Here is a 25687-nt window from a genome sequence, read left to right as displayed (position 1 = left end):
AAAAAAAAAAAAAAAGGCCAAGTTGGGTGTGGTGGCAGGCACCTGTAATCCCAGCTACTCAGGAGGCTGAGGCAAGAGAATTACTTGAGCCCAAGAGTTTGAGGTTGCTATGAGCTATGATGTCAAAGCACTCTACCAAGGGCAATAAAGTGAGACTCTGTCTCAAAAAAAAAAAAGGCTGGCATGGTGGCTCACGCCTATAATCCTAGCATTCTGGGAGACTGAGGTGGGTGGACTGCTTGAGCTCAGGAGTTTGAGTCCAGCCTGAGTAAAAGTGAGATCCCATCTCTACTAAAAATAGAAAAACCAGCTGGGTGTGTGGCTGGCACCTGTAGTTCCAGCTACTTGGGAGGCTGAGGCAAGGTGATCTTGAGTTTGAGTTGCTGAGAGCTAGGATGCAACAGAACTCTACTCAGGGCACAAAGTGAGACTGTCTCAAAAAAAAAAAAAAAAGAAAAGAAAAGAAAAAGAGGGCGGTGCCTGTGGCTCAAAGAAAAAAGAAAACCTAAAAGAGTAGAATTGGAATGTTCCTAACCTCCCAAAATGATAAAAGCCTGAGGTGATGGAATGGATACCCCAATTATCCTGATTTGCTTGTATCAAAACATCACATGTACTCTATAAAGATATACAACTATTATGTATGAATAATAATTAAAAGCAAATTAGCCCCCGCCCTCAAATACCAACAACAGTGCTAAGTCATGCTGACAAAAGCTACTACTGATATGTTGTGAAAATATGCTGGAGCTTTCTTCCCCCCAAACCCAAAACCTCAGTCTAATTATGCAAAAAACAGGCAACAAATCCCAACCGAGGGACAGTTTACATGATACCTGACCAGCATTCCTCAAAACTGTCAAGGTTGGCCAGGCACTACGGCTCACACCTGTAATCCCAGCACTCTGGGAGGCCAAGGTAGGAAGATCACTTGAGGTCAGGAGTTCCAGACCAACCTGAGCAAGAGTGAGACCCCTGTGTCTATTAAAAATAGAAAAAATTAGCTGGGTGTTATGGTGGGCACCCGTAGACCCAGCTTACTCAGGGAGCTGAGGCAGGAGGATCATTTGAGCCCAAGAGTTCAAGGCTACAGTGAGCTATGTAATGGCACTGACTGCATTTTAGCAGGGGTGACAAAGCAATACCTTGTGTCAAAAAAACAAAGTATGAGGGATGAAAGTATACACAACAAAATACTGACTTTTTTTGGAGGAGTAGTGTGATTGAGTAAATTCCTCTTTATTAAAAAAAAAATCTGCGGCTTAGCGCCTGTGGCTCAAGTGGCTAAGGCGCCGGCCACATACACCTAAGGTGGCGGGTTTGAATCCAGCCTGGGCCGGCCAAACAACAATGATGGCTACAACCAAAAAATAGCTGGGCATTGTGGTGGGTGCCTGTAGTCCCAGCTACTTGGGAAGCTGAGGCAGGAGACTCGCTTGAGCCCAGGAGTTGGAGGTTGCTATGAGCTGTGAGGCCACGGCATTCTACCCAGGGTGAGAGCTTGAGGCTCTGTCTCCAAAAAAAAAATCCGTGGCTGTTTATTCCAAGAATAAAGGCTATTCATTCCAAGGAAAGAGATGTTTAACCTGGATTTAAACTTTGTACAGTTGGGATTCCATAAAGAAAAAAAAAAAAAAACACCACCACCACAAAGAGCTGCCCAGCTAAGCCTACTTAACCCTTGAAACCATGAGAAATAACAGTAAATTGTTCCCATCCTACTAAGTTTTGGAGTGGTTCCTTATGCAGCAACAGACGATAGCAACATGCTACCATCCACCCCCCTCACTCACTGCGCTGCAGCCACACCAGCCTTCTTTCTGCTCTGGGACCAAACAAAGCCTGTTTCCACCTCAGGGCCTATGCTCTTGACACCCCATGGACCACCTTCCTCCAGCTCTTGACATGGCTATCTCCTTCTCCTCCTTCAGGTATCGGCCTGCCAACCACAGATCATCTGCTCGTATTCTTCACAGCACGATGTCATTCTGGAACTGTCCTACACAAAAGTTTATTCACTGTCTCCCTCCCTTCCCCCATTAGACTATGAGCTCCATCAGGACAGGGTCCTTAACTGCCATTCTTTTTTTTTTTTTTGACACGAGGTCTTGCTCTGTCCCCTGGCTAGAGTGTGGTGGCATTATCACAGCTCATTGCAACCTCAAACGCCTGGGCTCAAGCAATCCTCCTACCTCAGCCTTCCAAGTAAGGTGGGGGGTGCCTGCCACCATACCTGGCTACTTTTCTATTTTTTGTAGAGACAAGATCTTGCTTTTGCTCCGTGTGGTTTTGAACTCCTAATCTCAAGCAATCCTCCCACCTTGGCCCAAATGCTAAGATTGCAGGTGTGAGCCAGTGTGCCCAGCCCTTATTCTTGCTGTACCCCTAGTGTCCAGACCAGTCCTTGACACTCAGGAAGAGCTTCTTAAATATGTATTCAAGGAAGGCAGGTAGCTGCCTGGGGGCCCCTAACTCCAGGGACCTCCTTTTTCCTAATAGTTTTCCTCTCTCAAAGTTCGGGTATAAGGCACAAGGTTCCTCAACCCCCATGCAATGCTTACAACTGAGTGAATTTAAACAAGGCTATGGGCAATGCACAAATATTTTAGCAACATCCCCCAACTGAAGCAGCCATGAAGCACTGTCCCTTGTCTTCCTACAAGGACTGTGTGCCTTTTCTGGCTTTTTGGAATTTGCTTTAGGAGCTGCTTTTTGAGTCAGTGGTTTGGTTTTTTTTTTCTGGCATACTGACAATGGGGCAAATCACCATCCTTTGAAGGTAGCTCCTTCTGGTAATAGTTCTAGGTCATTCAGAGGTGAATGGGGACAACCAAGCAGGTGGACAAATGGGCGTATTGTACCTGGGATCAACAATGAGGGAGATTTGAACCTGCCCAACTGATATCCTTAGTAGCTCATGTCTCAAGTCCCAGACATGAACTAGCAGCTGTTAAAGGCACAGCTATTTAATCCATGGTGATTAAGAATGGGCTCTTTGGAGTCAGAATGCCTGGGTTCAAATCCAAGCTCTGCTACTTCAAGCTTCATGACCTTGGGCAAATGACTTCACTCCTCTTTGCTTCAATTTCTCTACATGTAAAGCAAAAATGACAATGACATCTACCCCACCGATTTGTGGGAAGGTTAAATGAGTCAATACCTGGAATAACTTAGAAGAGTGTCTGGCACATAGTAGGCACGATACAGACATTAGCTCTTGTTATTTATTAGAGATTCATACACAGGTCCTAGCTGCCCACTCAATGGTGCTATGACCTTGGCAAGTTATTTAACTTCACTGAACTCAGTCTGCACACCTATAAAGTAGAAATTGATAATAACACCCATTTCATAAAATTTCTCAGAGGCTTAAATAAAATAAAGCATGTGGAAAATGACAGTGATAGCTAACACTGGCAGGTCACCTACTATGTGCACCAGCTTTGTGCACTAGAAGGCAGCTGCTGTCAGTGCTCTTTCCATTAAACCAGTGAGGACACTCGGGTCTGGGAGCTTGCTCAGAGGCACCAGAGAAAGAGGCAGAGCTGGGTCAGGGCTCAGGACTGTCTTACTACAAAGTCTGGGCTTGTTTCTCCACGTCATTTACCTTTCACCACATGTGAATTCATCTGTTCCTCATACTTCCTAAACCAAGTCTGACTTCTCAGCCCCCGATCTTTCCTGTCATGCTATAGCATCAAGGGTCAGTACACCATGTTAGTTGTCACCACTGTAACTACACCATAGCTCCCTGAAGACTGGGGCTGGGTCTTCCTCATTTTTACGTATCATCTTTGGCCTGTGAATGCTATGTCCCATATATGACAGACGCTCTATAAATATTTCATAGCCTGTGTCTATGTCCTGCTGACCTATTTTTTTTAAACAGGGCCTGCTGGAGTGCTATTAATAAAGCACATCCAATAATTATGAGGATGACATCATTTCTCAACCTGCACCGAAGTTGTTTCTCTCTAGAAGCTGGTTCCAGTTTTCACCTTGTGAAGAGGAAGGTAGCAGGGGAGTAATTCTCACGCCTAGAGGAGGAAATTGAGATTCATGTGACTGCACAATGTTCTTTTTATGACATCCCTTATCAGCCGATAAACTTTTGTTCTACCTTGTGGCAGGTCAATGTCCCACCATGTCAGGTGTTGAGATGGAAATAGATCACACAGGATCCCAAGTTCAACAGACAGAGCACCTGCACCTTTGGTCTCAAACATCAGGGTGGGGTAGAGGAGAGCGCCAGAAAGGTGCTGATTATCTATGAGCCCCATGCCCTTCCCTTAAACCCAGCAATGCTAACCCTCCAAGTACCTCTGGATCCATTGTTCTTTGTAGGAAGCACTGAAGGAAATGCCTGCAAAAAGCTCCGACTTATTGAAACTCACATGAAACTGATCCCAGAATGGGCCAAAGGGGTTTCCTTCCTGTAGAAAGAGAGTGGTAGAAGGCTTACTGAGGGGAAGGGAAAGCCACCTGGGGATGGAGCTGAGAAACTGTAGGTGCAAGAACCCTGGATTGACTGGACTCAGGCTAAAAACATCCCCATAAGATGGCCAGGTAGGAATGTCACTTTGCAATTCCTGGGTTAGTGCTTCATATCTGGTTTCTAGCAGATGTTCACCACAGTGAAGGAGTCCTTCCTACTCACATGCCACTTCCTTCACTGGTGAAGATCTGGGGAGGAGCAGATCTTGGATTGGGAACCAGAATTAGAGCTGCAAGAGACCTGCAAGACTGCTAATTCAATGCCCTCACTTTCATTCAAGATGGAAACCAAACTCGGAGAGGGTAAGATGCTTGCCCCAGGTCTCATCTCACAGCAGGTGAGGGGAGTGTTGGGCTGTAAGCTGGGTCTCCTTTCTCAAATGTCATAGCTTTTCCAGCCACTCTCCCAGATTTTAGCACATACTCTGAAAGACATATTTGGGGACTGTCTCACTTCCAAAGTGCCAGAAATTTATAAACTTCTATTAATAAAATACGACAATTTCTCATTTACCTGCTGAGAGGTAGGAAAGTATTCAAGTTAAGAGAGGGGACCAGGGAGCCAAATTACAATAGGGTTGAATCCCAACTCTATTATTCGTTTGCTATGTGACCTTGGGTAAACTACTGAACCTCACTGTGCCATACTCAAATGTCTTCTCTATACAACGAGGATATGATTAGTATTTTCCCCATGGAGCAGTTTGAGATTAAACGAGTTAACATGCATAAAACTCTTAGCATGGTACCTGACATACAGTGGGCATACTATGTGAGCATCAGTTATTACTATAAACATGGCACATTACAGTTCTTACACCTGGGCCTCATGACACTCTGTGAGCGAGACAGAGCAGGGACTGGCATCTCTAGTTTGCAGGTAGAAAGAAAGGTTGAGAGAAAAAAGTCTTCTACCCAAGGTAACAATGCTGACAAAGGCTAGAATTTGTACTTATATATCCATCTTTCTACTCTTAGCCCTTCCACTGCCTTTCCCCAAATACTGTCATCATGTAGCTCAGAGGCCTAGATGACAAAAACCTGGCAGAAAGGGCCCATAATCCAAGGGACTCACCTTCATGGGGCATGTCTTCTTATCAGGGCTTCGCTGGGCTGCTACCTCAAAGCAGTATGCCACCCGCTTCTCAGGGGGCCAGTGGGTGGGTGCCAGCTTCTCCATGAAGTTCTCCAGGCTGATGACTCGATGGTAGGCCTGCAGGGGTTCCAGCTTGAAATATTTCTGGTAGGACACATGGAGCTACAGGAAAAGGAGGAAAAAGGGGCAGATGTTCCTCTTCAGTGTCCCAGTAGATGTTTTAGAGACATTTACTAACACCATACACGCCAAGATCAAGACAACTCAGACTATATGATGATGAACAATTTTGTCAAAAGACACCGAAGTTAGGACACAGGCTGGGGAAAGCTATTTCTAAACTAAAAAACAAACAATAATACCTCTCATATTCAAAAATGCCTGCTAGGCCGGGTGAAGTGGCTCATACCTATAATCCTAGTACTCTGAGGTGGGTAGACTGCCTGAGCTCAGGAGTTCAAGACCAGCCTGAGCAAGAGCGAGACTCCGTCTCTAAAAATGACCAGGCATGGTGGCAGGCACCTGTAGTCCCAGCTACTCAAGAGGCTGAGGCAAGAGAATCACTTCAGCCCAAGGGTTTGAGGTTGCTGTGAGCTATGATGCCATGGTACTCTACCCAGGGTGACAAAGTGAGACTCTGTCTCAAAAGAAAAAAAAAATGCCTGGTGATCTATAAGAAAAAACAAATGATGCCAAGAGAAAATATAGGCAAAGGTTAGGGATGAAGAACTCACAGCCAAAGAAATCTAAATAGTCAATACACTCAAAAGATGTGCAACTTCACTAGTAATTAGGAAAAAGCAAATTATAACAAGGGAAATTATAACAATTATCACTTCTCACCCTTCAGACTGGCAAAAATTTAAAAGCTTAGCTCTAATTGTTGGAAAGGGCATGGGGAAACAAGCATTCTCCTGCATGGCTGCTAATAGAAGTGTACATTCTGGAGCAATCACTTTGGGTTGTAATCTGTCTATATTTCCTCCTGTCCTCTCCCCTTCCCTTTCCTCTCTCTTTTTTCTTTCTTTCCTTCCTTCCTTTCTTTTTTTTTTGTTTTTGAGATACAGTCTCACTGTGTTGCCCAGTCTAGCATGCCATGGCATCAGCCTAGCTCATAGCAACTTCAAACTCCTGGGTTCAAGTGAGCCTGCCAGAGCCTCCTGAGTAGCTGGGACTATAGGTACCTGCTATGATGCCCAGCTAATTCTTCTAGTTTAGTAGAGACAGGGTCTCCCTATTGCTTAGGTTGTTCTTAAACTCCTGAGCTCAAGGGATTCTCTTGTCTTGGCTTCCCAGAGTGCTAGGATTACAGGCGCGACCCCACCTGGGCCCTTGCACTTTGCGGTACAAGGATGCTCAGTGCCACGCTGAAAGTATAAGAACTTGGAAGGAGTCACACTAAATACATTAAATCTATGATAGTGGCTCGGCGCCTATAGCTCAACCGGCTAAGGCGCCAGCCACATACACCTAAGGTGGCGGGTTCGAATCCCCAGCCCGGACCCGCCAAACAACAATGACGGCTGCAACCAAAAAATAGCCGGGCGTTGTGGCGGGCGCCTGTGGTCCCAGCTACTTGGGAGGCGGAGGCAGGAGACTCGCTTGAGCCCAGGAGTTGGAGGTTGCTGTGAGCTGTAATGCCACGGCACTCTGCCCAGGGGGACAGCTTGAGGCTCTGTCTCAAAAAAAAAAAAAAAAAATCTATGATAGTGGCTGAAGGACTCTTATTAGCCACAGGGGCCAAGAGAACTTTTTTCAATTTATCTGTAACATTCTATTTATTTATTTATTTATTTATTTTTTTTTTTTTGAGACAGAGCCTCAAGCTGTCCCCCTGGGTAGAGTGCCATGGCATTACAGCTCACAGCAACCTCCAACTCCTGGGCTCAAGCGAGTCTCCTGCCTCCGCCTCCCAAGTAGCTGGGACCACAGGCGCCCGCCACAACGCCCGGCTATTTTTTGGTTGCAGCCGTCATTGTTGTTTGGCGGGTCCGGGCTGGGGATTCAAACCCGCCACCTTAGGTGTACATGGCTGGCGCCTTAGCCGGTTGAGCTATAGGCGCCGAGCCCATTCTATTTATTTTATTAACAAAAAGAGAAGATGAAACAAAGTTGAGAAAGTGTTCATGATTATCACTTCTAATGGGGGGTACACGGATGGTGATTGTATTCATCTTAGTATTCTTTTAGATTGAAAAAAAAATTCTTAGAACGCCATGAAACAAAATTTGAACTTTATCCTACAGGTCACAGTTTCTCAAGCATGTCCCACTAGTTCAGGTAGATAAGGGGTTCTGCAAACAAAACAAAAACAAAAACAAAAAACAAAAGTCTCCAGAGTTAATGAGGGGTAAGAAATACTGTTTTAAGCAGGCTTCTTTTTTGCAGGACTTCTCAGTGCCTTTAACATGCTCATGTGAACTGAGAATCTACAAATTTAAGGGAATGAGAGATTGAGAATATAATTTCTCCAGCTGATTTAACTACTCATCTTTCTTGCATGAGCTATTGGCCTTCCAACGAACAGACTTTGGGTACCTTAACAACAAGCAATGAGGTATTACTGAAGGATTTTAAGCAAAAATATTATGAGATTTGCCTTTTTTGAAAGATTACTCTGGTGGGAGAAAAGAGAATGTTATTGATGGTATGATAAGAGGAAGGAGAAGAATCAGGAAGCCGTTGCAATGGTCCCTTTATTTGTCAGGTATGCATCCAACATACATTTATTGGATACTTCTCACACATCTAAGCAAGAGATGGAGCAGCAGGGACAGATAGAAGATGCAAAGAAAGGCGAAGCTGAGGGCTTGGGGGTTGCCATGTGTATGGGAAGGGATCCATTTAGCATGATCTCTGGGTTCCTAGCTTGGTATCCTGGTGAATGAGGGGACATCAACTAAGGCTAGGAATACAGATCGTAACACAAGTTTGAGGGGAAAGAGGCAGAGTTCAGTTCTGGCTTTGGGAATGTGAGATATCTGTAGATACCCAAGTAGACTCAAGGGTCTAGGAATCGGAAATACAAGCCTGTTGTCTGAAGAAAGTGTGGGCCACAGATAAATTTGGGAGGTACATGGAGAATAATGAAAGCCACAGAGTCCAAATTTATGAATTTAGGCGGCGCTTGTGGCTCAAAGGAGTAAGGCGCCCGCCCCATATACCAGAGGTAGTGGGTTCAAACCTGGCCCTGGCCAAAACTGCAAAAAAAAAAAAAAGTTTATGAATTTATAGTAAAGCAAGTAACAGCAATAATAGTAACTAATATTTATTGCATGCTTAATGCTAGATGATGTACTTGTTACTTTAGATAGATTTGCTCGTTTAATTCTAAGAGGTAGGAATATAATCATCTCCAGTTTCCTTATGAAGGAACTCAGGCACATGGAATCTAGATGACTCATCTGAGGTCACATAGCTAATAAGCAAACAGAAATGAGGAGAAACACCAACATCTAAGCAGGGGTGGAAAGAAGGAGCCCTTGCTACAGCACACAGAAGAAAATGCTGAGAGGTCAGGACTGCAGCAGAAACCAGTGGTGTCTTAGCAGCTGGAGGAAGGGGAAAGTTTCAGGAAGGAGAGAGGCTCATGGGGCCAGGTGCCACTGGGAGGTCAAGACTGAGAAATGTCCCCTGGATTTGGTAATTCTGAGGTCTCTAGTGACTTCAGTGAAAATGATCACAGTGGGGAAGGGGACAGATTAGTAACCCACAGAAAGAAAGGAAGTGGAGTCTCAGAAAGACAACTGGCTAAGGAGACAAGGAGACAGCAGGCAGACAAGCCATGGGGAGATGGACAAGCAATATCTAAACTATAACAGTGAGTGCAAAACAATCAGAACATCAAGGGCTCCCAGTAACTGAGCGTTCCTGTGTCCGAGGCTCTTTACATTGATAAGCTCAGTTGATTCTACGAAGGAGGAATATGACAATGTTCAAGACACGTTACTATCATTAATTCATCCAATCCTCACCACAGGAGGTAGCAATAATTATTACTAGCCTATTTGAAAGATGACGAAACTAAAGCACAAAGAGGTAAAGTACCCTGCCCAGGCCACACAACTAGAGCGTGGCCAAAGCAGCCTATGATCTCAAGTATTCGGGCCTTTAACCTCTGTTCCCAATCTCTTTAAATATAAAAATGCAAAGGAAAAAATAAAACCTATGCAGAAAAAGAAGACAGTAAGAATGAAGTGTTTTGTGCATACTAAGTATCATTTCTGATATCTATTCAAAAATTGTTAAGCAATTCATCAAATCTTAATTAAGTTCCTCCTGTAAGGCCCCTAGGGATACAATGTGAACAAAGATAGACAGGGCTACTGGAGGACACAAAGAATAAACAAGGAACTAAAGGATGTGGAGCATCACCATGGCAAGGAAGCCCCTTGAAGGGGTGAGAGACTGCACTGGAGCAAGACTCCCTGGGTTGTGGCCTCAGACATGTTATTAACTAACCTGTGCCTCTGTTTCTCCTTTAAAACTGATAATATCCATCATCATTGAATGCAAAGAAAGTAGGCTCCATTAGGGCTACAAAATGCAGGCTTTAGGTTTAAATCACAGGCCCTACAGTCAGATAGACAGGTGCTTAAATTTCTACTTTACTACTCACAAGCTGTATGATCCTGGACAAGTTACCTAATTTCTCTAACCCCAGTTTCCTCACAGGGATGTGACTGAAAGTAAAATAAGTCAATTCTTATGCAGTGCTCAGAACACTGCCAACACGTAGCAGGTGCTGGATAAATGTTATTCCAGAGAAGACAATTCTGGTTGGGGGTAGAGTGCTCAGAGGAGTGGGAGGTAAAGCTCAGAGAAGGACTTGGGGGTCAAACAGGAGTAGTTAAGATTGGGAGAGGCGAGGCAAAGGCCAAGGTCAGTGGCAAGTACTCACATTGGTGAAGGGAGGCTTGTGATGCTGGTATTCAATCCAAGGAGGAACAGCCAAAGTGCGGTTTAGGAGCTTCGCAAATGCCAGGGAGCCCAAGAAGTGATCAGCCTGGTTCCCAAAGCGCCCTAGGAATGGTACATTGGGGGTGAGGTGAGGTCTGAGGCATTGAGGTTATGGGGCATGCAAGGCTCAGAAAGGATGTAGAACCACTGGTGGAGAAGGCTGAGACACCAAAGAGATCTAGGGGAGCCAGCAGCACAGGACTAAGTCTGGACTACAGAGTCTGCCATCCATGGCCCTGGCCCTGCTCCAATTGCCTTGGTCACTCCAGGCTCCTTGCTGTTTCCCCATCACACTCTACAATTCCCATCCCCACTTCCTCCCTTTCCTCTTGCTGTTCCCTCAGCCCGAGTGCCCTTCCACCTCTATCTCCATTCAGCTGTAAGTGAATGAGCAATCCAATGCCTCATTCATTGGGATCCTTTCATCAACCCTGTGACATACATCTCTTCTTCCTCTGCCTCTTACATTGGACTTGAGTTACATAAATCCTTCTATTTTCCACAAATGTCTTTTTCTTACTTCCTGGCCTTTGTACTGGCTGTTTCTTCAGCTTGCAAATACCTCAGGGGCAAGGACCCTGTCTGATTCTTTTTGTTAATCCCAGCGTGGCATCCATTCATTCATTCCACAGATATTGAGAGGTCACAGTGCGCTAGGCTGTATGCTAGATGCTGGGATACAGGAGTGAGCAAGAAGGACAAGGTCTCTGTCCTCAAGGCACTCATAGTCCAGCTGGGGAGACACTAAACATGTGAACGGACATATAGTAATAAATTCTGATAGTTTCAAGACAGAAAACATTTTGTGAAGGAGGATAACGAAAAGACTTGAGTAGAGGTCAGTGAAGTCCCTTCTGGTAACATTTAATCTGAGGTCTGAAAGATGGGAAGCAGTGGGTCAGGCAGAAGTGAAGGAGGGCATTCTTCACTTTAGGGAATAGCACAGGCACAGCACAGTACCTGAGTGTGTGTGAGGAACAGGAAGGAACTAAGTGTGGCTGAGCTAGAGGATCAGAGAAGGGAATTGTGTAGGCGGGGGTTGGGAACCATGCAAGGCTTGAAGGCCATGGTCAGGAGTTTGGAAGCCACTGTAAGTTTTTAAAAAATGAATGACTTTTACAATGATGATCCACTACACCTTATTTAAATCGTACTTCTCAAAAGCTTTTACCTCCTTTTATTTTCCCATAGCATTCATCATCTTCTAAGAAGCTATGTTATTTATTTTTACGTTTATCCCTTATAGTTTGTCTTTCCCAAATGAAGAGAGATGAAGGCTTTATAAGAGTATAGAATTCATCTGTCTTATTCACTGCCGTATTCCCAGCACAGAGAACAGGGCCTGGCACAGATCAGGTGCCCCATAAATATCGTTGCACGAATGAAAGAAAAGCCATCAGTCAGCATGGATTAGTGACGTCAAGTCCTGCCCCACTAACTCCGTTTACTGGACTCCAGGCTGGGAAGTCACGTAACCTCTCCTAGCCTCAGTTTTCTCATCTGTCAAATGGAAGGTTGGACGCGGCAGCCTCTCTGTGCCCTTGCAACTAAGGCGGACAGAAGAAAAGGCCCTGTCCTGCTCTTGGGTTCTCTCCTGAACCTGTCAAGTGTCTCTGGGCGTCTCAGAAAGTGGCTTCTTCTCTCCCGGCCTCAGTTTCTCCATTTGAGCAGAGGACGCAGGAGACCTTACCCATGCAGGGGCAGTACAGCAGGTAACCGGCGGGGTCCCAGGAGCCCACGGGGAGCCCCGGGAGAGGCAGAAGGAGCAACAGGAGGGACAAACGCAGCAGCAGGGGCAGCAGTGCCCACGCGGCGGCGCCCATGTCAGCTCCGGAGCCAGAGCGCGCAGTGGCTCAGAGGCATAGGGGGAAGGAGCGCGAACGTCCGCCCCGCTCCCGACGGTCCCTGCGCGCCGCCCGCGCGCCGCCCCGGCCACTCTAGCCCGCGGGCGGGCGGGACCATAGAGATTCCGCGGCACCGCCCCCTCCACGACCCGAGCGCCCGCTCGCGCGGCTCCCACAATGCACCGCACAATGGCCCGACCGCCGCCGCTACCGGGGCCTGAACTGGCCTGGCGGAGCCCGAGCGCGGCCCGGCCCGCAGCGCGGGGCCCCGAGCGCAGTGAGTGCTGGCGAGGGCCCCAGGGGACGGCGGGGAGCGGGGCGGGAGGCCGTCTCGCTGCGTCCGCGCGCCCTGTACGCAGAGCAGCGGCGCCCCTCAACTCGGGCCCCATCAGCGCGGTCGCCCACACCCCGGACCTGGGGGCCCCGTCTGCGCTAAGCGGGCCCCAAATGGGCCCTAGGGTGACGAAGACTCTCCTTGGACTCGATACCTGTGTCTGGGAACCCGGAGGAGCCCCACTGGCCTCCTCCCTTCCGCGACCTATAGACACAGTCCCGAGAGTCCCCCACTCCCGACCCCCAGGCTCCCTGGAGACCCAGATAACGCGCTGGTGACCTTACCAGAGACCCGGGGCTGGGGAGGCAGATAAGCTGCACCTGCTCGCGCCTTCAGACACGCCTACCGCCTTTCCTGCTCCAGAAGACCCGCTCTTTACCCAACTTCGTTTTCCAAACTTACATATACATAACCCCTTTTGAGGCGTCCCTCAAATAGCTGGGTCTGGAGAACCCAAATGATCCCTACCTGTACTTCCCTCCTCAGTGACCATATTCTCAAACTGAAGACTCATCCGGTTGCCTATTTTGAGACCCTTTTGAATCTGGGACTATTTTCAACTACCTGACTATCTTCAACACCTGGAGCCCTCCAACCCAGATAATCCCTTATCTTTCTTTTGGGGGTCTCTTAGACACCCAGACACCTTGCTCATGATTCATTATCATACTTGGTCTTCCTTCCCATCCCTGAGACCCCCCTTCAGACTTCTCCCTGAATTTCCCTTCCTTCTCCAGCCCTTGTCGGCTCCTGTCTCTCCAGTCCCTCCCCAAGAAATTTAACTTTTCTCAACACACAGTGGGGTGGTCTAGAAGCTGGCTGGGGGCCAGGCTGTCTTCTGCAAATCCAGTCTGTTCTGTGGCCCAGCTTGATGTGGGGAGAGGGGACAGCTGTATGGGGGAGTTGGTGCTTTCACCTGCAAGTGTATAGCCTGTCTCCTGGTTTGTGTGTTTTTCCACCTGTCAGCCTTAGACTGTGATAGTCTGGCCTTGAGTTTCTTAACCCTTCCCTCATAAGGTGAGGCCACTGTATTTGAGGGAAAGGGGGTGTTTAATCACATTTCCTCCCTGTGAAAATGGGCTGTGGTGAGTAGCAGCCATTTGCTCAAGGCCTCCCCAGGAGTGGGAGGCAATAGGAATCTGAGGAAATAGTGAATCAAAGGGACTCCAAAGAGGGCCGTCTACACTGATAGAAGAACTAGCCTGAGAGTAAATCCAATCCCTGCTAATCCTGTTTGATGTTTCTTGGAATGATGCAAGTCACTGAGACTCTTCAGCCTCCCTGTAATTTAATTCTCCCACCACTCGAGAGTGTGTGTGTGAAAGAGAGAGACAGGGTGTGTGTAAGGGGGGGGGGGCAGTACTCTCATTCCTCCTTTTCCTTCTCACTGTTTTCCAGCCAACCAATTTTTTTTTCTAGTACTCAGGTTAGGACCTATGATTTTTTTCTTTATGTATAGTTTCCCAGTTGCTATTTTGGGTTCTGCTTAAGGGAAGGTTTTACCCCAAGAATGATCCTGGGTGTATTTCCTCCAGCAGGTGTTGAATTGAGTTCTTCAGATCCCCAAGTAGCTCTTGGGCAGGAGGGATAAAAGCTATTTTAGGATAGTCACCAAAGTGGAGCTGTTAATCCTCTGTGGGTCTCTTTAGTTAAGAACATTCAGAGATTAACCCTTTCCTTGCTGCAGGGGTGCTATCTCAGTAGTATTTTCTTGGGGTGGGGTGAGTTGCGAGAATTAGAATGTGGCAGCAGAAGGTGCAACTCAATACTGAGAAAGAGATCATAGCTGTCTTTTGTTGGGCACTTCCAGCAGGCCAGGCCCTGTGCTGAGCCCTTTGCATACCTGACTAAAATAATCCTTACAACAAGCCTGTGAGGTAAATATTTTTAGCTTTACAGATGAGGAAACAGGCTAATAATGGAGAAAGAACGCAGTTTCTATAGAGATGATGTAACACCATAAAAACTATAGTTTCATCAGAGGGCAGCAGACATCATGGCATACAATAGAGGATGGACAGACCGGGAGCAATATGTCTGTTTCAGCCTGCACTGAGGGCCACACGCAGTTTTTTTAGCAAGCATTCCTGTTGGGGTACAGAGCCTTAAGAACACAAGAGGATATAAGAAAGTGGCTATCTGGCCATGAGGAGATGGTGCTGGAGGAAGGTAAAGTAAGGGGCTGCTTAGAGGGGATGTGCTGGGGGTTAGTTGTGAAGGAAAAGTGGAAGACTGCATTCTGGGGAGATGTTGGGAAAGGAAGGAAACTCACTCTGAGGCCTGAAAAGTAACATTAAAGGGGAGAAAAAGAAGTACTCATCTGGCCTCATGCGGAAAAGAGGCAGGCACAATTTAGACCTCAGCATTGCATGTATTCTGCACATATTTTATGTCAGATGCTTATAAGAATGTTACTTGCTATTTTATAAGAATCTTATGGGTAAGGAGAATAAATCTCTATGTTAGAAATTGAGAAAACTGAGGTTCAGAGAAATAAAGTAACTTGCCTATGGTTTCCTAGCCAGTAAGTGGCAGCTCTTCTGATAGCAAGTCCAAGGTTCGTCCATGCTACCTCCCCTTTCAGATCAGTCACTAGAATCTTAGGCTGAAAATATACTGAGTTACACCAGTAACTGGGAGGGATTGTGTTTGTTTTATGGAAACAGGTTCTGTCAGCTTCTCTATAGTTGTTAAGGTTAGAATGTGAGACCAGAAGAGCAGCTTTGAAAGAGAAGCAGAATTCTTTCAGTTTTGCTGAGGAAGGAGAAGTCTGAAGGAACAGGCTTTCTGATTACATGAGACAAATCCAGGAATCTTTCTGGATCAGAGGAGTTTGCAGACAAAGGGCAGAGAGAGAAAGAACAGAGAGACTAGATTCCCAGAAGGGTTCTTTTTAAAGCCATATCCCCATTAAATGCAGATCAAGGCAAGCACATGGCTGCCACTTTCCTCCTTTCGTCCTATGAGTACAACCTCGTGAGCTCTTCTTAGCCACCACCAGCCTCTTTCCTAGAAGCCCATTACTCACTCTTTCAGTAGCAGTGTGCTAAAGTGCTATGTCTTGTTTGTGCTTGTTCAGGAGAACAGATGAGGTGGACGTGTGGGAGGTGGGGACATACTGTTCTCTTTCTGAGTTTGTGCGGAATTTCCAGGGCTAGGCTCCCCTCTCACGTCAGCCAAAGTGATGTGACTTGTTTCCTTCTGCCATTCCTAGCTTTCCAGAGGCTGAGGTACATGATTTCAGATATGAAGGGGAAGCAGAATTTGACTTTGATAGGAGTAATTCCTTCCAAACTAAACATGTACACTTGAGCTCACTCTTTACCCAATTCCAAGGTGCGTAGTAATCACTGGTATTATAACAAGTAATTCCACCCTGGTGAAGGAGGAGGGGACTTAAACGATGAAAGCCAGACATCAGAGGCCTGTGAGGTTTATAGTGAAGTAGGTAACTATGCTATGATGACTTGAAGGTTCAAGTGGGACTAGTTTTTAGTGCTGTCCACCTTCCCTGGCATGTGATTCATGCAAAATGCAGCCACTTTTATGCAGATCTTTCTAGGCAAATCACCACTCGTGATGGGGAAATGTTTATCATGTTACTTTGCAATGTTTCTTCAATGAGAGGAATGGTTCCTGAACAGGTCGTAGCTCATGTTGATGATGAGCAAAGCTCTCTGGGGCATGAACCCGCTGATCCCATCATCTCGTTCATCTCGTTCACGGCCAGTCTGTTGGATGAATGGTCACAGTAAGCAGCAGGTGCTAATGAGCTGAGCAAGCATTCTGTGGCCCACAACTAGTTTGTGCCATTGGAGCCCTCCCCAGATTCTGGTGGACGATCCCCAGACACCCCTTGTTTTCTCGTCATATGGAAAAGCCTAATGATCAAATTTTGGCATAATCTCTTTGAAGGGAATTCCCCTGTTAAGTTACAGATTGTATTGCAGTTGATAATCTGTGAGTTTGTGAGTATGAATGTAGGTCTTTTGTCCCCTTTTGAGAGATAGTATGCTAACTCCTTCTGAGTTGGTGTCAGGAAAGGAATTGTATCACCCTTGCACCAGCCTTCCCTCCTGCCCCCCAAAAGAGAAGTAATCAGACTTGTCTCCCCACTTTGAAAGAGCTGTGAACCTGGTTTAAGCCAGAACTTCCTGGGCATAATTTAGTCCCTGAGAATCAGCTTGCATTCAATGACTAATTTACTTATTGAAAAGAAAGTTGAGGTTTTTTCCTAGATGTTAGGTATATAGAGATGAAAGAGATGATATGAGTCCTCAAAGAGTGTAGCAAAGACTAAATTCCAATGCAGGTATGTTACCAGCTGATAATGGAAAAGTGCATATGTATGTACTATAGGGTTATAGTGGTGCATCTTGGAGTATTGGAGAGGTTTTGCCAAAGAAGCATGGTTTGGACCCCAAGACCCAGATTCACAGAGGTCAGAATGTGATCTTTTCTGGTTTAGGGAAAATGCTAGTCTGCTATTACCACCTCAGATAAATCCTCCTGATGTTGATGCACTGCTAAGAAACACATCTGGTGTAGGGGCTGACTTTCTAGGATGTAAATTTCCTAAGTAAAGTCTTCTCTGTTGCCTTTTGGGCATTTTATTGCTCCTTCACACCTCCATGAGGAGGAAAATTGTAGAAAGTAGTGGACGAGTTGGTGCTAGGATAATTAGGAAGAAGAGGAACTGCTGTCTCTAGGTTTAGTGGAAAGGATGTAAAAGTGAGATCCAAAAGAGAAAGTTTGAAGTTTTAGGGCTTTTAGTTCCTCTGTGTATCTTGTTTCTTACTGGCCTAGTTGGTAGTAATGATAGTTGCCACTAAGCCCTTACTGTATGCCTAGCCTTTTGCTGAATGCTTTATAGTCGTGATCTCATTTAATCCTCAAAACATCCTTACAGTTTAGGAGATCATTATGCCAATTTTATAAATGAGGAATTAGTCAGGGGAAAGTAACTAATTGGCTAGAAGTCTCATAGGTTCTGAGTAGAAGGGCTGGAATTAGAATGGGATGGGGCTGTATCCAGAGCCCATGTTCTCATGGTATTAGACTCCCTAACACCAAGTGTTCTGATGTTTCAGGTGAAAAGATTGTTTTCTGAAGGCTGCGTTGGAGACTGTGACAGAACAGAGAACCCATGTGAAGCTGATGGGGGAGGCTTTCTGAATAACATGGCCCTTCGCCATTAGCCTTGCCATGACCACATTTTTTACCAGCGTCCCTCCTTGGATTCAAGATGCAAAGCAGGAGGAGGAAGTGGGCTGGAAACTAGTTCCCAGGCCTCGGGGCCGAGAGGCGGAGAGTCAAGTGAAGTGCCAATGTGAAATCTCGGGGACACCCTTCTCAAATGGGGAGAAGCTGAGGCCTCACAGCCTCCCCCATCCAGAGCAGAGACCGTATAGCTGCCCTCAGCTGCACTGTGGCAAGGCTTTTGCCTCCAAATACAAGCTTTATAGGTAGGTGACACTCTCATACCTCTTCCTGCCCTAAAGTTTCCAGAGGACAAAGCCAGAAACACCCTGCTGAATGTGGGGAAGAGTGGAGAAGAAGAATGGAGGTTAATTCATCCCACAAACCTCCCTGAACAGCAAACATTTGATGGTACTCAGTGAAAACGATTGAGATCATTTGATTCAGACTCAAGTATCTGATGGCTACAATATCAGGCAGCCATGAACAAACTAGCCTGAACATTTTTTTTACTACTCCTTTTCCTACCCCTGTCAAGTGATGGTCAGAATTTTAGCCAGAAGTTAGAGATTGGTTTTAGAACTTTAGAAGGCAAAGTAGACCCGCTGATCAAGTCTGAGCCTCCCTCTGGAGGCTCAGCATGAGGATATAACTTATTCAAGATCACATAGCTTCTTAGGTCCTGCAGTGCCTCTTCTCCTGAATCAGACTGCTACTCAAATGATTACAACCGTCTCCCTGGTGCCCACTGGGCAGCTGTTTTTTTATGAAACATGCAAGCTCAAGACACCCTACTTAAAGTGAAACTGAATGCGAAAGCCCTGGCATAAGCCAGAATGGCAGCTCAGCTTTATTCTTGCTTTTTTATCAGTGAGGAATCGTGAACTTACCCTTTGCAAATGAGATAGAACAGCCTGATGCGTAGTCATCCAACCATCCATTCATCTATTCAACTGTTATTTATTGGGCTCTGGTTATGTTATCGTATATAGTGTTCAGTATCACAGTAGTGAGCCAGACAGATGTGGATGCTGGCCCTCATTGAGTTTATGATTTTTTTTTTTTGAGACAGAGTCTCAAGCTGTCACCCTAGGTAGAGTGCCATGGCATCACAGCTCACAGCAACCTCAAACTCTTGGGCTTACGTGATTCTCTTGTCTCAGCCTCCTAAATAGCTGGGACTGGAGGCATCCGCCACAACACTTGGCTATTTTTAAGTTGCAGTTGTCATTGTTTGGTGGGCCCAGGCTAGATTCCAGCCCACTAGCTCCGGTGTATGTGGCTGGCGCCCTAGCCATTTAAGCTATAGGTACTGAGCCTGAGTTTATGATCTTAATAGTGGGGGGCAAACAGGTAAATATATGAACAGGATGACCACAGAAAGCCTCAGTTCCTCATCTGGAAAACAGTTGATAGGAAGTAACTAAAATAGGTAGCAGGGTAGTGTGGTAGGATTGGCCACCCTCAGGATTGCTTTGATTCTCTGTGTGCTCTTTAATCTCAGGGGGACTTAAATCAGGGCTATCCTTTCAGACTTTCTTAGTGATGGTCTGGATGATATTGGGATGCTATAGGAAAGGTCCTGGTCCAAGAGGCAGGAGCCCTGACTTCACTCCATAATTTAGTGTGTGGTCTTAAGTGAGTCACTAAACCTCTTTGGGCCTGAGTTTCCTCACCCGCAAAATGAGGAAAATGGACCGTGGATCACTCAGAACCTCTCTCTTATATGTTACCATATTGCTTATGTCACAGGAAGTTGATAGTAGCCCATAGCTGTGAGCACTTTTGAGCCTGTACATGAGCATGAGGGTAATGATTGATACCCTCAGCAGAAAGGATCACTGGGTGCTATACTAGAGACAGCTGTGGCATACCTGAGTGAACTTGGGTCTCAAGAAGGTCTCTTTAAATCTCGCCTCTGCTACTCACTGACTGGTAAGTGGGGCTGCCCTGTTTTAGCCCCCTTTTCTGGAGGACGTTAATGTCACATTATGCAGGGCCTGGCAAACTGTGAGTGCTGAATTATTTCCAAATGAACCATGAAGTTGCAGATTGCAGTTCCTAGATTCTAAGCTGCTTTCCAACCAGATGGGAGCAGGTAAACCAAGGGACACTGAGATGCCATACCATAAAACGCCTTTTTTTTTTTTTAGAGACAGAGTCTCACTTTGTTACCCTCAGTAGAGTTCTGTGGCGTCACAGCTCACAGTAACCTCCAGCTCTTGGGCTTAGGTGATTCTCTTGCCTCAGCCTCCTTAGTAGCTGGGACCACGGGTGCCTGCCACAATGGCTGGCTATTTTTTGTTGCAGTTTGGCCGGGGCTGGGTTTGAACCCGCCACTGTCAGTATATGGGGCTGGCAGCCTCCTCACTGAGCTATAGGCACTATCCCATAAAACACTTCTTAATGCATTACTGGTTTATACAGCAAGCAGTTCAAATGGTGCAAATGGTCCTGCAGTGAAAAATGAGTTGTCCTCATCCTTGAAGCTACTGTTCCTCTCACTAAAGGCAGCCACTAGGGTAGGTTTCTTGTGTATCCTTCTTGAAACATTCAAATGTGTATTCCCTTCCCCTTTATTTATTTTATTTTCTTTCTTTTTTTGAGACAGAGTCTCTGTGTCACCCTTGGTAGAGTGTCATGACGTCACAGCTCACAGCAACCTCAAACTCTTGGGCTTAAGCGATTCTCTTGTCTGAGCCTCCCAAGTAGTTGGGACTATAGGTGCCCACCGTAACACTTGGCTATTTTGTTGTTGTTGTTGTTGTTTTAGCAGGCCTGGGCTGAGTTCGAACCTGCCAACCTAAGTGTACATGGCTGGCACCCTAACCACTGAGCAACGGGCGCTGAGCCCCCATTTTATTTTATTTTATTTTATTTTTTTGAGACACAGTCTCACTTGGTCACCCTCGGTAGGGTGCCATGGTGTCTTAACTACAGCAACCTCAAACTCTTGGGCTCAAGTGGTCCTCTTGCCGCAGCCTCCCAAGTCGCTGAGACTACAGGCCCCTGCCACAACACCTGGCTATTTTTTAGAGATGAGGTCTTGCTCTGGTGCAGGCTGGTCTCGAACCTGTGAGCTCAGGCAATCCACCTGCCTCAGCCTCCCAAGTGTTTTTGTTTATTTGTTTTTGGTTAGCAGGCCCAGGCCAGCTTCAAACCCACCAGCCCCAGAGCATGTGGCCAGCGCCCTAATCACTGAGCTACGAGTGCCCACTGGACTTCATTTTTTGACTTAGCCTTATATATCATGGGAATTCATTCTAGATCAGAAAGTTTAGATATATTTCATTTTTTCTTGTGTCATTTTATTTTTTTTATTTTTTTTATCTTTATTTATTTATTTACTTTTTTGAGACAAAGCCTTAAGCTATCCCCCTGGGTAGAGTGCCGCCGTGGCATCATAGCTCACAGCAACCTCCAACTCCTGGGCTCAAGTGAGTCTCGTGCCTCAGCCTCCCAAGTAGCTGGGACTACAGGCACCCGCCACAACGCCTGGCTATTTTTTGGTTGTAGCCGTCATTGTTGTTTGGCGGGCCGGGCTGGATTCGAACCCGCCACCTTAGGTATATGTGGCTGGCACCTTAGCCACTTGAGCCACAGGCACCGAGCCTCTTGTGTCATTTTAATTATTTAGATACAATCTTTTGAAAAAGAAATACATTTGTATAATTCAAAGTTCAAAAAGTCACCAAAGCTTGTACAATGAATATTCTCCATCATATCCGCTTATAACTGTCCAGTTTTTCTCCCATGAGCAACCAGTGATGTCAGTTTCTTACATACTTTCTAGAGATGTTTTAAGCATAGATAAGCAAATGTCACAAATGTTTTCTCCCTTTTTACTTAGTATTACTAATCTGTATGCACTTTGCCTTTCTTCCCATTTACTGTATTAATTGTTTGCCCTGTAGTTACATACAAAGGTGCCTTATTTTTTTAAAAAATTGAATCATTTTGGGCAGCACCTATCACTCAGTGGGTAGGGCACTGGCCCTATATACTGAGGGTGGCAGGTTCAAACCTGGCCCTGGCCAAACTGCAACAGCAACAAAAAATAGCTGGGGATTGTAGCAGGCGACTGTAGTCCCAGCTACTTGGGAGGCTGAGGCAAGAGAATCGCCTAAGCCCAGGAATCACCACTTATGGCACCTACATCCCTACTGTGTCCAGTGCGAGCATGTACAACTCCCTGGTGCTGTGAGCTGTGTGACACCATGGCGCTCCATCAAGGGCGATAAAGTGAGATTCTGTCTCAAAAAAAAATTTTTTTTTGAGTCATTTTAATGATAATTTAGGCTTGGTGCTTGTGGCTCAAGTAGCTAAGGCGCCAGCCACATACACCCAAGGTGGCAGGTTCGAATCTAGCCTGGGCCTGCCAAACAACAATGATGGCTGCAACCGAAAAATATAGCCGGGCGTTTTGGCGGGCGCCTGTGGTCCCAGCTACTCGGGAGGCTGAGGCAGGAGACTCTCTTGAGCCCAGGAGTTGGAGGTTGCTGTGAGCTGTGATGTCACAGCACTCTACCCAGGGGGACAGCTTGAGTCTCCTGTCTCAAAAAAAAAAAAAAAAAAAAAGTTCTCTATTAATGGATGTTCTTTGTTCTTGTTTCTGCTTTTTTGCTACTACAAATAATGCTGCTAAGAATAGAGAACATACATGATTTTGTAGATAGACAAGGATATCTACAGAATATTGGTGGTATTCCATTGCACGGCTTTACTGTAGTTTCTATATCTAGTTTTCTCTTAACAGACATCTTAGTTGTCCATTCAGCCCTTATGATCTGCTTTCTCTCTCGTCCCTTGTTCTTCCCCTCTCCTAGGCACATGGCCACCCACTCAGCCCAGAAACCCCACCAGTGCATGTACTGTGATAAGATGTTTCACCGCAAGGACCATCTGCGGAACCACCTGCAGACTCATGACCCTAACAAAGAAGCCCTCCATTGCTCTGAGTGTGGTAAGAATTATAATACGAAGCTGGGTTACCGGCGCCACCTGGCCATGCATGCTGCCAGCAGTGGTGACCTCAGCTGCAAGGTGTGCTTGCAGACCTTTGAGAGTACCCAGGCCCTGCTAGAGCACCTGAAGGCCCACTCACGCCGAGTAGCAGGTGGTGCCAAGGAGAAGAAGCACCCCTGTGACCACTGCGACCGCCGGTTTTATACTCGTAAGGATGTGCGGCGGCACCTAGTGGTACACACGGGCCGTAAGGACTTCCTATGCCAGTACTGTGCCCAGCGGTTTGGCCGCAAGGACCACCTGACACGTCATGTTAAGAAGAGCCACTCGCAGGAGCTGCTCAAGATCAAGACAGAGCCAGTGGACATGTTAGGCCTACTCAGCTGCAGCTCCACAGTTAGTGTGAAGGAAGAGCTGAGTCCTGTGCTATGCATGGCCTCTCGGGACGTGATGGGGGCCAAGGCCTTTCCTGGCATGTTGCCTATGGGCATGTATGGCGCCCACATCCCTACTGTGCCCAGTGCGGGCGTGCCACACTCCCTGGTGCACAACACGCTGCCCATGGGTATGAGCTACCCTCTGGAATCCTCACCTATCTCTTCCCCAGCTCAGCTCCCTCCAAAATACCAGCTTGGATCTACCTCATACTTGCCTGACAAATTGCCCAAAGTGGAGGTGGATAGTTTTCTGGCGGAGCTTCCTGGAAGCCTGTCTCTCTCATCCGCTGAACCCCAGCCCGCCTCACCTCAGCCGGCGGCAGCTGCGGCCCTCCTAGATGAAGCACTGCTCACCAAGAGCCCCGCTAACCTCTCCGAGGCCCTCTGCGCTGCTAATGTGGACTTCTCCCACTTACTGGGCTTTCTTCCACTCAACCTGCCCCCATGTAACCCTCCTGGTGCCACAGGAGGCCTGGTCATGGGCTATTCCCAGGCTGAGGCACAGCCCCTGCTTACCACTTTGCAAGCTCAGCCTCAAGATTCCCCAGGAGCTGGGGGACCACTGAACTTTGGGCCTCTGCACTCCTTGCCTCCTGTCTTCACCTCTGGCCTGAGTAGCACCACCCTGCCTCGTTTCCACCAAGCATTCCAGTAGCCCCCACAGAGGCCCTCAGGTCAGTCTTTGGCTCTGTCAGGGGGCCGTAGTACCTACCCCGTCCGTGTCCCCCATGAAGGCAGCTGAGCTTTCAGAGCTGGGTTCGAAAAGAAAAAATTCCAGTGTCTGTATGGAGCACTTGGTTTAGGGGTTCAGGCTCCAGGATCGATTCCAGGAGGAGTTTTGAGCCCCAACCCCATGAAAAGATCTCATACCATAGGACTTCAGGTATTTTTACTTTTACTTTTTTGATCTGAATCGGGAGCCACAGTTAGTCCTCTTCCTCTCCAAAGTGTCAGAACCTCCTTCTCTTTGGAGAAGGGGGAGGGCTCTTGGAGACAGAGGGTTTCGTCTTGGATGACCTCAAGAGAAATCACCCAAGAAGTCTGCATTCTGGTCCCAACCAGCAGACCCCACAGCAGTCAGTTTGGTCAGGCCCTGCTGTAGAAGGTCACTTGGCTTCATCGCCTGCTTTCAACCAATGGGCAAGAGAGAGAGTCTCTGTTCTTCCCCACCACTCCCATCCCTACAGTACCAGCACCTCCATTTCCAGTCAGTGTTGTCCAGCAACGGTACCGTTTACACAGTCACCTCAGACACACCATTTCACCTCCCTTGCCAAGCTGTTAGCCTTAGAATGATTGCAGTGAACACTGTTTACACGCCGTGAATCCATTCCCACCAGTCCATTCCAGTTGGCACCAGCCTGAACCGTTTGGTACCTGGTGTTAACTGGAGCCCTGTTTACAAGGCGGAGTCGGGTCTTACTGACTTCTCTTCACTTGAGGTCACATTTTTCCCCTGTGGGGAAATAAACTGACTTTGGACTGCTTCAGTCTCTGCCATCTTCCATGACTGCGTCTGTTCCTGCCTTCCTGGCAGTGTCCACAGGAGACAGGCAAGAAGATTGGAGCAGTTTTCTCACAGGTCTTCAATTCTGTTTTTCTCCGAGTACATCATGACCCCCTTGTCCTCCTTTTGAACTGGAGAAGGGATGAAATTAAAGGCATGCATACTCTTATCACCTCCCCATTCCCTGATCCCCACCCTAAACATCATGAGCTGTTGTTATTAACCTTGGAAGGAGGGACGCTGGGTTCTAGGTTGGTGTGGATAGCAGAGGAGAGGGTATGAGCTCCTCATTTGTCTTCTTCCTACCTGTCCCTTTCCCAGGAAGTTGTGGAATTGTTGGAACAAGAGTTTTAAGAAAGTTAGGATGGGGCAGTTAAGTCCTGATCTATGGATACATTGTTGCTTCCTAAACCAAAATTTTTCTGCTGCTTCCACGTTGCAGTCTCCATGGACTCGGGCCACTGTGCTAGGCTCTACTCTGCAGCGACGAACTTCGACCTTCTTGTGGCCCCCCCCTCAGTTTTGTCCCTACTGTCCAGCCAGGTTTCTTGCAACATATGATTAGTTCTCTTCTGACTTGGGGGGCTTCCTGCTATAAACAGCAAAGCCTTTGCCCAGACTGCTCAGAGGAACCCCATCCTTGCTTCATCTCAGTTCTGCGTGGGCTTTGCGCTTCCCACTTGTGGAAGGGAGGCACCTCAGGGACCTCCGTTGCAGGACCCTCTTGAGACCCCTCCACTCTGATTCAGAAACACACTTCTACCTCTTTATTGTTAACTCCTACAGATGCAGCCAACAGTTTCGGGGCACTTCTCTCACTGAGTGCCTCTTGCTGGCTTCTCCACTAGGGTT

At 46.9% G+C, this 25687-nt stretch overlaps 2 protein-coding genes across 2 annotated transcripts in view; one reads left to right on the top strand and one right to left on the bottom strand.

The window, feature by feature from the left end:
• The window catches only part of POFUT1 (protein O-fucosyltransferase 1), a 23534-nt gene extending 11110 nt beyond the window's left edge, over window positions 1-12424 (bottom strand). Inside the window, exons 1-4 of the mRNA XM_003788084.3 lie at window positions 12240-12424; window positions 10491-10612; window positions 5570-5752; window positions 4321-4433 (exon numbers count right to left, since the gene is read on the bottom strand). Coding sequence (XP_003788132.1) covers window positions 4321-4433; window positions 5570-5752; window positions 10491-10612; window positions 12240-12372 — 551 coding nt within the window. The 5' untranslated portion in view covers window positions 12373-12424. The remainder of the gene's footprint in view (window positions 1-4320; window positions 4434-5569; window positions 5753-10490; window positions 10613-12239) is intronic.
• Window positions 12425-17773: 5349 nt separating this feature from the next.
• Window positions 17774-24818, top strand: PLAGL2 (PLAG1 like zinc finger 2). Its single transcript, XM_023512196.1, has 2 exons — window positions 17774-18192; window positions 22753-24818. Exons 1-2 carry the CDS (start codon window positions 17933-17935, stop codon window positions 23981-23983), a joined length of 1491 nt encoding a protein of 496 aa, XP_023367964.1. The 5' UTR covers window positions 17774-17932; the 3' UTR covers window positions 23984-24818.
• The last annotated feature ends 869 nt before the right edge of the window (window positions 24819-25687 follow it).

This window comes from Otolemur garnettii, unplaced genomic scaffold, assembly GCF_000181295.1.
Source record: "Otolemur garnettii isolate 467f Iridium unplaced genomic scaffold, OtoGar3 scaffold00025, whole genome shotgun sequence".
Classification (NCBI taxonomy): Eukaryota; Metazoa; Chordata; class Mammalia; order Primates; family Galagidae; genus Otolemur; species Otolemur garnettii.
The sequence above is the reverse complement of the archived record's forward strand: the minus strand, read 5'-3'. Positions and strand labels throughout refer to the sequence as shown.

Coding starts and splice junctions, on each gene's coding strand:
- PLAGL2 (XM_023512196.1), top strand. CDS start 17,933: ATGACCACATTTTTTACCAGCGTCCCTCCTTGGATTCAAGATGCAAAG. Junction 18,193..22,752: donor TCCAAATACAAGCTTTATAG/GTAGGTGACACT, acceptor CCCCTCTCCTAG/GCACATGGCCACCCACTCAG.